Raw genomic sequence first — 11277 nt, forward strand, 5'->3', positions numbered from 1 at the left:
TTTGCCTTCCAGTCCAGAGAAAGCAAGCTGCTTTTTTGGGCATGCCTCCATGATTATACAGACCCATTTCTCTCAAGGAACTTTCAAATAAAGAGAACACATTATCTATGGTAACTGAGAAGCATAGCTTTATGTTGCCTGTTTTAGAATTATTTCTTGACATTAACATTTTTATGCATCCCCATATTAAGTTTTATGCTTGGATATAATGCCACCAGGCAGAAATCAAGGTAAATGCCATATCCCAAATCCACAGAGAGTCAGAGCCAAACCATGGGTTATCAAATCTGTCTTTTTATATGCTGTTACTCATAGTATATGATTTATACACACTGCTTTCTAAAGCCGCACCAACTGAAAGATGCTGGTTTGTGGAGGGGGAAAGAAGTACATAAACTGGCTGGATTGAACTGTGTTGATTTCTCTCTAGAACAGTCTTCACAGTTCTTTGCTCACAGTTAGAGGTCTGCTGAAAGTGACTCGTGGAGATGAAAACAGCTTGCTTAATCATTCCTGAAACACGGGGAAAATTAAAATACATTTTTTCCTTTGTCAAGCAATAAAAACAATGCCAGATTGTTAATGCCTCTTTTGTACCTTTCACTTGAAAGACCTCAAAAGAACATCAAGGAGAATAAAGGCAAAATCTATTCCCCAATGGCATCATTATACATGTTGAAGCCTCTAAAACTGAAACTCTAAAGACATTCAGAAAGAGCAGAGGAATAAATGACAGCAAACTGAAGAGTGTGTCTCTGGAGCTCTGTTCAACCTGCTTTTTTCAAATCTGTCCAAATTGGATGATGAAAAGCAAAGATCTCATTTGTTTCAACATTAAAGTAGTAAATTAGTGGGTGGTGAGTTGATTGTCCTCTATAGCATTTAAAATGCCAGGAGTACCCCATCTCCAATATTTTAAATTGTATTCTTATGGTCAAAATGAAAGCAACCATGATGGTCATGTAAAACAATGCCTTTAATAATTTAAACTGGTTCAATTCAAATATGATTTTTGTCCTGAAATATTTATCAAAGCTCCTGTTTTGATTTGAGATGAGCAAGTTTCATTTTAGACTTCAACACATCAAATGGAAACTCATTTTCAGTTCAGGGGCTCAAGTAGGGAGATAGATTAGTGTATCCAGTGTTGTGTTTCATCCCCGGCTGTTTCTGTTTGCTTCCAGGGTATAGAATTAACAGGTTTGGTTAAATTTTAGCTGAGTTTTTGGCGACCTTTTCTAATCCTAGCTGTTTCATAATTTAATGTCTTGACCTTCGTTTTCTATAAAGCCACCTCAGTGATAAATGCAGAGATTTAATAACTACCACTAGTTGGCAGGTGACCTTTCGTACATGGCCATTTCTCTTTGCTGGGAGAACCACATTGTTTTGCAAGTTTTAATTCACAGATTTTAATTATCTGTTCTATTGTCTATAAGCTTATTCACGGAGAAAAAAGTAAAGGTTAAATATTTCATTCTTACTGATTAAAATGTAAAGTGCTTGGCAGTTGTCCCAATATATCATTCAAAAAGGATGAGGCCATTTGTCAAGTTCTTACCCACAGAAGTGAGGAGAGGAATTTTCCAGAGTGGTTGGTAAGGAGCAGGATGATAAAGTAGATAGGAGAGTGAGCTATCTCATCAACTGGATAAGGGTAACCGTGTGTGTGTGTGTGTGTGTGTGTGTGTGTGTGTGGTCACGTGTGTATTTGTGGATATGTGGATATGTGTGTGTATAGTAAATTTAAAGTTGAGAAACAAAAGAGTTCTTTAACTATATGTATATGAATTTGAAAAGTGATTGTGACTCAACAAAAGCTAAAACTTGCCAATCAGAGTAAATAATCTTAGTTTACTAGTAGGTCATCCTTTCTTTTTCTAAATAAGGCAAGGATCAGTTGGGCATGTCATGATAAATTGGTTTCTAGGGTCTACATAAATAATACTTAAACACAGAAAAGTAAAGCTGACTATTAAAATGTGGCAAACTCTTAAAAAGCAATAAGAATAGACACATCTTTCTCATTCCCGCCCCCATAGTTATCACATTCTTCAGCATTTTTGCAAACAGAATTCATTTTGTGCCAAATAATCATACTTATAATAAAAATAAAAGTCAGCATGACTGTAAAATGACCTATGCTATGAGCATAGTATCCCAGTTGGCTAGTACCCTGGAGTTTTCAGAAGTACAAAGGGGAGAACAATCCTTGAGTTACAGAATGACTTGGCAGTTTTGAGCTAACTTTCATCCCCAAGGACTTGAAAACAGCTATTGTGGGTGTTTCTAAGGTGAATTTATGTCAAGGAGGTTTTCATGAAGGGAGGAGACCAGCTTATTGAAACATCATCTGCCAGAGTCTTATTTTTCTTTTTTTCAGACATGGACTGTAACCATTTCATGCTTCAGAAAGACACACAACTCACTGCCGTTGTGAATAAAAATTGAAAAGCACATTGAGTAAGATGTGAAGGACCATTTTAAAGCTAATAATACTGGTCGTGATTAATTTATGTTAGACTGAAATTTCAGCCATATTACAAATTGAAAATATTACGAAGAAAAAATATATATAATTTCTTATACCATGATAATGCCATTGCCAGAAAGGACAGGTAAATTCCACTCACATGTATACCTAACATTCCTGAGGAGGCTTTCATCAATGTTAATTGTTTTTTCTTTTCTGATGAAGTTTTTGGCTACCACTATGTTTAAAATATTAATTTATAATTTAATACAAATAATTTAAATATAATACATGGTGACACTTGAGGTGTTTACTTCTATTTATATTGGGAATAGTGCAGAATGATTCTATATAATAAAGAAGTAATATGCAAATTGACCATCACACCCTCGCACAAGATGGCTGCCCCCATGTGGGCACAAGATGGCCACCACAAGATGGCCGGCAGGGAAGGGAAGTTGTGGGCCATCAGGCCAGCAGGGAGGGCAGTTAGGGGCAACCAGGATGGCAGGGGAGGGCAGTTAGGAGGAACCAGGCTGGCAGGGGAGGGCAGTTGGGGGTGATTGGGCCGGCAGGGGAGCAGTTAGGCATCGATCAGGCTGGCAGGGGAGTGGTTAGGGGGTGATCAGGATGGCAGGCAGAAGCAGTTAGGGGCAGGCAGGCAGGCAAGCGGTTGGAAGCCAGCAGTTCTGGATTGAGAGAGGGATATCCAACTGCCGGTTTAGGTCAGATCCTGGGATTGGGCCTAAACTGGCAGTCGGACACCCCCTGAGGCGTCCCAGATTGGAGAGGGTGAAGGCTGGGCTGAGGGACACCCTCCTCCCAGTGCACAAATTTCATGCACTGGGCCTCTAGTAATAAATATTTCTTTATTCTCTCTCACTTCTTAATAGTGATATGAATGTGTTTCATCAAAGGTAAAGTGCTCCTTTTTAACATGAATGGTATCTACTATCCACTGGACATTGTGTTCATGTCCATTTCCTCATCCCTATAGTGGGAAATAAAAACAAAGTTTTGAAGAATTTATTATGAGAATTGAGTGGAAAAATGTGAAAAAGTGCTAGGTAGGATGACTGGCTCATATAAAGTGCTCAATCATGTTTATATAAATGAATATAATACCCTATACTTATACATCTTTCTCACACTGTTGCTTCCCTTCCTCTCTCTTCCATGCTTTACCTGTGCTACAGACAGGAATTAAATTTTTGTTTTTTGTAAGGAAGCAAATGTCAAGATTCATTTTAGTAGAGGAAAAAAACCTTGATTTTCAAGGCAATCTCTTCAGCCTTTGAAATAGTATATGAACTGAATCTTAGTTGATCATATACTGAGGTTAATCTTACACTGATTAGGAATTTAAAATTATTTTACCCTTCACTTTGCACAGATTAGATACTAAGTAAAAAATTACTTAGTTGTTTAATAGATGTCATCAAATTCTTAATTTTCTCCAAGCTGAGTGTTTATAACCAGATATGTAAGCAAGAGCTAGTATACTTTTGCAGAGAGAGAAAATACCCAAGTAAAATATAGGAATATTATTATAAAAATCAATATCTTAGATTTTAAATAATAGGAAGTTTTTTACATTTGTGGTCTTTCTTTCAGCAGGGACACTGTAGCTCAGACAGGCTTGGCTGTATATTTGTAGGGATCTCAGTTTATAGACACAGCCCAAGCCTAACCAAAGTATTTGGCTTGATGATATTTTGAGTATACAAGAGAAAAAGATGAAGAGGTCAAGTTTGTTTGTAATGAAAAAAACAACAACAACAACACATGCATAGAAATAGGGACAAGTCAACAGAAAAAGAGAATTCAGAATAAAGAGAGGACTTGATAAAGTAGAACCAGACAATTCTTTCCAAAGGTCTCGGAAAACCTAGAAAGAAACTGATTGCTGAGGTAGAAACTGAGCAAGTGGAGGCATATGCAATAAATTTTCAAACACGTACCCCAAATCAAATAATATAAATGAGCTCAAGAAACAGCAGTGCATTTTAACAAAGAAAGTTGAGATCACAAGATGCAGGGATAAAGCCAATAAAAGGAGCTCGGATAACCAGATAAGAACAGCTCTTGGATCAAACTGTCCATTTGTGACTAGGTATTTCTTTCTTTTTATCATAGCTTACTGTAGTTTGAAGGTGCCTTCAAAGGTAAAAATGAGTCCTTTGGGCCTTAGCAAGCAAGCTGTTTGTGTTACCTGAAGCTTCTATTATGATGAAGAATGTTTCACTCATCTCACCCTGCACTCCTATCATACTGTAAGGATGGTTCTTGCAACCAAGTGGTAAATAGAGCAGTCACCGTGTGCACACATGTTTCCTGGTACCTCATTCAGAAAGTCAGACAGCTAGGCAGGACTGTGACTAAGCAGAAGGGCCATGTGACAATGCCCTCCTAAGACTCTGGCCATGGTGACAATACAGCCAAGTGATTAGGATGAAAGAAAGAGGCAATTTAAAAATTATCATCTACCCCCAAAGGCATTGTATTCATAGCACTCTGTCCAATTACATATTTGTTACTTAAATAAGAGGCTGTTGTTCCCATTGTTTGCCCTCAAGTTGTTAGTCAGCTGGTGACCTCATAATCTGCACAGCTGCAGCATCCCGATATGTTGTCATGAAACAGATTGTGATGTCTTAATTGATCACTTTCAGGGGTTACGACTGTCAAGTGAAACCAGTATGTTGATTCTTATTAGTTAAATTAAGCCTTGTTACAGCAGAACCAGCTAATTCGCTTTTGTGACTGGGAAATCCAATGCAAATTGCTGCATTTTGTAGATTAGAACATGTCTAAGGCATTTTCTTTATATCTTCCTTTTTCCTTTATGATATTTTTTTAAATTGTGGAGTCCACACCCCCCAAAATGCTTTTATTATACAGTGAAGCAACCTCTTGGAACAGAAAATTGAATATAACTTCCCCACACCATATGCATCTTGGTGATAAGTTGGAGTGTGCCATATGACACACTCGATTTAAATCAGGCATTGATTTGCATGACTCTGAGTGACTTTGGAGAACTGAGCTAAGTGTTCTTTATCACCCCAAAAGATTTTAGGCTCCTGTATGCTTGTTGACGAGTCTTAGATCAATGCTTGGTCCTAAGAGACACCTTCTCATGTCTCCATTTGGCCATTGGTGAAGTCTTCACTAAGGCACCAATCTTCAGAACCTCATTTTAAAGTGCACTAATATACTCATGTACCTTGAGGGGACCGATTCTAACCTAGTGCCTGGACCACCTGCTGTCACCTTAGTTCAGAAATCTAACTGTAGCAGGAGTGATGGACAATCCCTTTGTTAGCAGTTTTAAGATACCTCATAAATGAACCTTTGTGGGCTCTACAAGTCAAGTTTCTTCAAAATTCTTAACTTTGACCTCTCAAATAAGTAGATGCCTTTGTCTCCCTAGCATATTTTATAGGTCTACAATGAAAACTAAATCAAAGAAGTAAAGTTAAATTAATGTATAACTGTTAGCATTCAAAATCCAATGGGACGCACAAGTATGTTCATCAAAGCAGTTTTTTTATAATAGAAAAAAAATCAGATAATAACTGAATGCCCAGGAGTAGGCAAGCAGGTACATTGTGGTATACCATATAATGGAATATTGCATATGCATTAAAAATGTCTCTAAGGACTATTTATTGACATGGAAAGGCTTAGTGATATGAAATCAAATAAAAAACCAAGGTTACCAAATTGTATGAATGGTATTTCTCAACCTTCCTGCAATAATATATCTAGAAGGAGAAAAATACAAGAAAATATTGTAGCAATTGTTGAGCTGAAGAAATATGAAGATCTTTCATCCTTTTATCAATTCTTTTATTTTTTATTTTTCAACTTTTTCATAGCAAGCCCATATTACCACAATAATGAGGAAAAATACTCCCCCCCCAATATCCCTATAGCCATCCTTATTCATTCAGATCATTCATCACATATCATTTTTCTCCTAAGGCCTTTACTGATCACTCTACCAACACACACACACACACACACACACACACACACACACACACACACACGCACACACACACATACACTAACCCCTGTCCTTGCTTTAATTTTCTTTACTTAGCACTTATCTCTATCTAGCTTATTTGAAGTCCTAAAAGCTGGTGCTTAACCTCTATGAGTCCCTGTTACTTCATTGGTTAGGAAAAGGAAGGGTGGTGGTTAGAGTAGCCCTAGAGATTGTCTCTGGATAGTCTGAGATCTCTGAGTTCATAAAAGAAGCCTTTCCTTACCCATCCAGAATAAAGGTAAACCCAAAAGCCAGCCAACACAGGGATGCAAAGGAAGTTTTTAAGGATCTCTGTAATATTTTTGCTAACCTGAGACTTGACTTAAGCAGTTTCCTGAAAATCTTTTTTAGAACCTTGTCATTTGCTGAATTTTTCATATTTTCATCAACTTCTACATAACCATTCATGCACATAAGTAAAATATAGAATTGATGCCTGGGTAGCTCCCTTTTGCCTTCTTTTTAGCCATCATCCTTATTAAAGAGATCAGATCTTTTTATATTTCCTTATTTCATTTGAAATTAACAGTTTTGAATGAAAAGTCACCATTTAGAGTGGAAAACACGTGATAATTTGTCCATTTAACTTTAAACCAATATGAGGGGATAGAACTTAAAATTATTACTTAACAATTTGTATTCCCTTTTTAAATGAAAGGATGGCCCTAGTTTGATAACCTGGGGCACTCAGTATAGTACTGGCATGTATATTTCAGAGATATTCCTACATTCAGCAGGTATACATAATAATCTGAATTTTCTGTTTTCCCAGAGAAACTTATTTGGATAGGTGGGCCTTACTAATTTATATTTCTTCCCTCATCTTGTTTCTCTTTATGTTTTTCAGCCTTTGCAGCTGGACTGCGACCTTTGTGCCATCGTGTCCAACTCAGGTCAGATGGTCGGTCAGAAGGTGGGGAATGAGATAGATCAGGCCTCCTGCATTTGGAGAATGAACAATGCCCCCACCAAGGGTTACGAAGAAGACGTGGGCCGCATGACAATGATTCGAGTTGTATCCCATACCAGCGTTCCTCTTTTGCTAAAAAGCCCTGATTATTTTTTCAAGGAGGCAAACACCACTATTTATGTGATTTGGGGCCCTTTCCGCAATATGAGGAAAGATGGCAATGGCATCGTTTACAACATGTTGAAAAAGACTGTTGACATCTATCCAAGTGCCCAAATTTATGTCACCACAGAGAAGCGCATGAGTTACTGTGATGGAGTTTTTAAGAAGGAAACTGGGAAAGACAGGTGAGTCCTCTGAGAAGCAGCCTTATTGTCCTTTGTGTTGAATCTTTGCTGAGTCCTTTGTCAGCTATCAAATGAATGGAGAGATTTTTCAAACTGACTGTTATGTGCTTTTGACTATTATGATTACTTGATGAGCCAGCAACTCGGTCCCATTAATTCCACCTACACTACCTTCTGTTCTCTCCAATTTGATTGGCTTAAGGCTCCAAAAAATGCTGGATGCTTTCCCAGGATATCTTTCAATTTGTTCTTATTTAGCTCAATTTGCTATTGATTAAATTGGATTTTAGCCAAAAGTTCCTTAACATTTCAAAACAGAAATGTTAAGGAACTTTAGGACCTAAACTCCTTTGCAAGCAATGGCAAAAATTTACCTGAGACCACAAAACAAACAGGCTATTGATTCTCTAATAAGGCACACCATCACTTGGTATCTAACATGTTAAGCAGAATATCAGATTGAAATTATGCATTACTTAAAATCATTAACAGTGAATTCTTGAAGAAAAATAAGGTATAGAAACTACTCGCTCAAGTTTTTAAATATCTATTTGCACTTTTCATTGCATCCATTGTTCTGCAGCATTCTATAAACCAGCCTTCCACTTCTTTTTTTTTTTTTTGAGGCCTGCTCGCCTCATTTTTTCCCTACTCCTTACTTCTTCTGTTTCTTCTATTTCCTCTTCATCCCCCTCATCTCCCACATAACTCTATTGCCTGCCTTTTTTTCCCTCTCTTTAAAAGGGTAGCAAGTATATAGGAGAGAAGTGGAATTCTAAATCAATAGCTCTTAGTTCATATATATAGTTCTAGTAAAGAACTACTGAAAGAAAATACTGAAAGTAATTGCTAAGGTTTTAAATTACCATGAATTTTGCTTATTCATGCAATACCATGGATAAATTGACCATTGGCTATAATTCCAATAGTAACATTCTGATTCCTCAAAATCTGTACCTTTTACTCTTCAATATTATCAACATAACCTTATATTGGGGTATATCTTGTAGGGGAAAAGTTTCTGATGTCTATGGCTATAATTTCAATATTGATAATTATTTTAAAACTAGAGTCCCAGTGCATGAAATTTGTGTACTCGGGGGGTGGGGGGTGGGGTCCCTCAGCCCAGCCTGTGCCCTTTCACAGTCCGGGAGCCCTCGGGGGGATGTCTGACTGATGGATTAGGCCTGTTGCCTGTGGGGAGTGGGCCTAAGCCAGCAGTCGGACACCCTTAGCGCTGCCACTGAGGTGGGAGAGGCTCCTGCCACCGCCACTGTGCTCATCAGCCGTGAGCCTCGCTTCTAGATGAGTGGCACTTCCTCTGTGGGAGCACACTGACCGCCAGGTGGCAGCTTCTGCATTGAGCGACTGCCCCCTGGTGGTCAGTGTGTGTCATAGTGACCAGTCGTTTTGCGGTTTGGTTGATTTGCATATTAGCCTTTTATTATATAGGATCTTATCTCCTACTTAGTGTTTTCTACTTCTGAGCACTAAAAATGAACAGCTTCTAATGAAATGTAAGACAGAAATAGCCGTAATACTGTCCCCTTATACTGTTAGACGTACCAAGAAGAATCTCAATGGTTAGATTTGAATCAGTATAGCATAAGCTATTGAAGGAGACAGGCAGTAGAGATAAGAAGAGTAAGTAATCTCACATGTAGGACCATTTCACATAAATATGACCATTCTTAAGGGGCTTTGGAAAGATTTGGTCTCCACTACCCCAGAACAATGCAATTAATTAGAGGTCTTTGTTTGTTGATTAGTCACAGTTAGCACTTGGGGTATCCCCCAGTTATAATATAAGCCCTCGAACCATTTTGGAGTATCAGAGAAGAACTTAGTATGCCATATGTTTCCATGTGTTTATATCACATTGCCTTTTGCTGTGAGCTTTCCATGAGACAGCACTGCCACAAATGTGTGGATTGTATAATGAGAACTGGGAGAGTATAGCTTTGGGATATGCATTTTCCTACTGCCTGTGATGAGGGGAGCTGTTTGTATAGTGGGGAAAAACTCATCTGGTAAAATTAGTTTGCAGGTATCATTCAGTTGGTAGAGTTATCAAAATAAATGTAGGGGTAGTAGCCAAAATAATTTTTTGATGCGTTCTTGCTGTTTTCTTCATCAAGTCTAATCCTGTCTTGTTGCTTCACCAAATACTACAACCAGACCAGAGAAGACAACTATGCTAGTGGCTTAGAAATGAACAGAATACATGGTTTAGGTAAAATCTGTTTGACAAAAGTTGACCAAAATGACCTCAAAAGCTGCTATTTCCACTCTAATTTAAATCTATATCCTAACTATAGTTGTTTGGATTTTATTGTCTAAGAATTTCCCATAGTAACCTGATGCTCATTGACAAATGTCAAACGAGTATTTTTAACCTTTTAATGAAAGAAAATGTCATATTTATAGAGACACTAATGGTGTAATGAACCTCTGTATACCCACCACACAGATTGGATAACTATTAATTCATGGCCAACCTTGTTTCATCTATACCAGTGCTCACTTTTCCCCTCTCCAATGATTATTTCGAAGCAAACGTCAGACATCATATTATTTCACTTATAAAATTTCAGCATGTATCACTAAAAGATTAAGATTCTTAAAAGTAAACACAATGCCATTGTCCTACATAAGAATCAACCATACTTCCTTAATAATGTTATATATTTAGTCTGTTTTCAAACTTCTCCAATAATCTCATTAATATTTAATTTGAATAGTTAATTTGAATCAGGATTAACATTAAAGTCCATACATTCTTCAAATCAGGAGTGCATAAGGTCTGTACATTGCAATTAATTATGTCACCTATATTTCTCTTAATCTAGAATTTCTCACCCTCTCTCTTGCTCTATTATTCAAACAAACAAACAAACAAATAAACAAACAAAAAGCAAACACACACACACACAAGTTCATTTGTTCTATAGAGTTTTCTCAATCTATATTTTGCTGATTGTAACCAGGATATTTCCTTTATGTTGGTATTTCTATACTGAAGTTTTATTAGGTTCAAGTTTGTTTTCCAAGACCATTGGACCATTGGGTGATACTTCTATCAGGAGGAATACTGTCCGGTTTTCTCTTTTTATGTTAGCTGTCTTTAATGATCATTGCCTAGGTCCAATAATTCATTGGAGGTTGCAAAATAGTGCTATTTCGTAATTTCTTTCTCCTTTATTTGCTGATATGTTTTATAAAGAGAAACTTGCCTTCATTAGCCATTTGGTTACCAAGAAAGAGATGGTACCAATCCTTTTTCTTTATCAATCTTAAGATATTGCTTCCCTAACATCATTCAAAAGTGACCAGTAAGTTTATTATTACTAATATTTACATATTGACTTATACACTGAGTGGCCAGATTATGACCACCTGACATTTGTAGGCAAATTAGCTATAATTTCGCGCTGAAGTTGCTAGAGGGCCAGATCATTATAAATAGGGAAGCAGGTTGTTTACCATGACAGTA

The 11277-nt window shown here is 37.3% G+C and overlaps 1 protein-coding gene across 3 annotated transcripts in view; it reads left to right on the top strand.

Annotated features, from left to right (window-relative positions):
* ST6GALNAC3 (ST6 (alpha-N-acetyl-neuraminyl-2,3-beta-galactosyl-1,3)-N-acetylgalactosaminide alpha-2,6-sialyltransferase 3) overlaps positions 1–11277 on the top strand; it is a 524877-nt gene that overhangs the window by 317611 nt on the left and 195989 nt on the right. For all 3 annotated transcript variants that reach the window (XM_005871928.2, XM_014544356.1, XM_014544357.1), the window contains exon 3: positions 7375–7784. In XM_005871928.2, coding sequence (XP_005871990.1) covers positions 7375–7784 — 410 coding nt within the window. The remainder of the gene's footprint in view (positions 1–7374; positions 7785–11277) is intronic.

The sequence above is a fragment of the Myotis brandtii genome, unplaced genomic scaffold, assembly GCF_000412655.1.
Source record: "Myotis brandtii unplaced genomic scaffold, ASM41265v1 scaffold36, whole genome shotgun sequence".
Classification (NCBI taxonomy): Eukaryota; Metazoa; Chordata; class Mammalia; order Chiroptera; family Vespertilionidae; genus Myotis; species Myotis brandtii.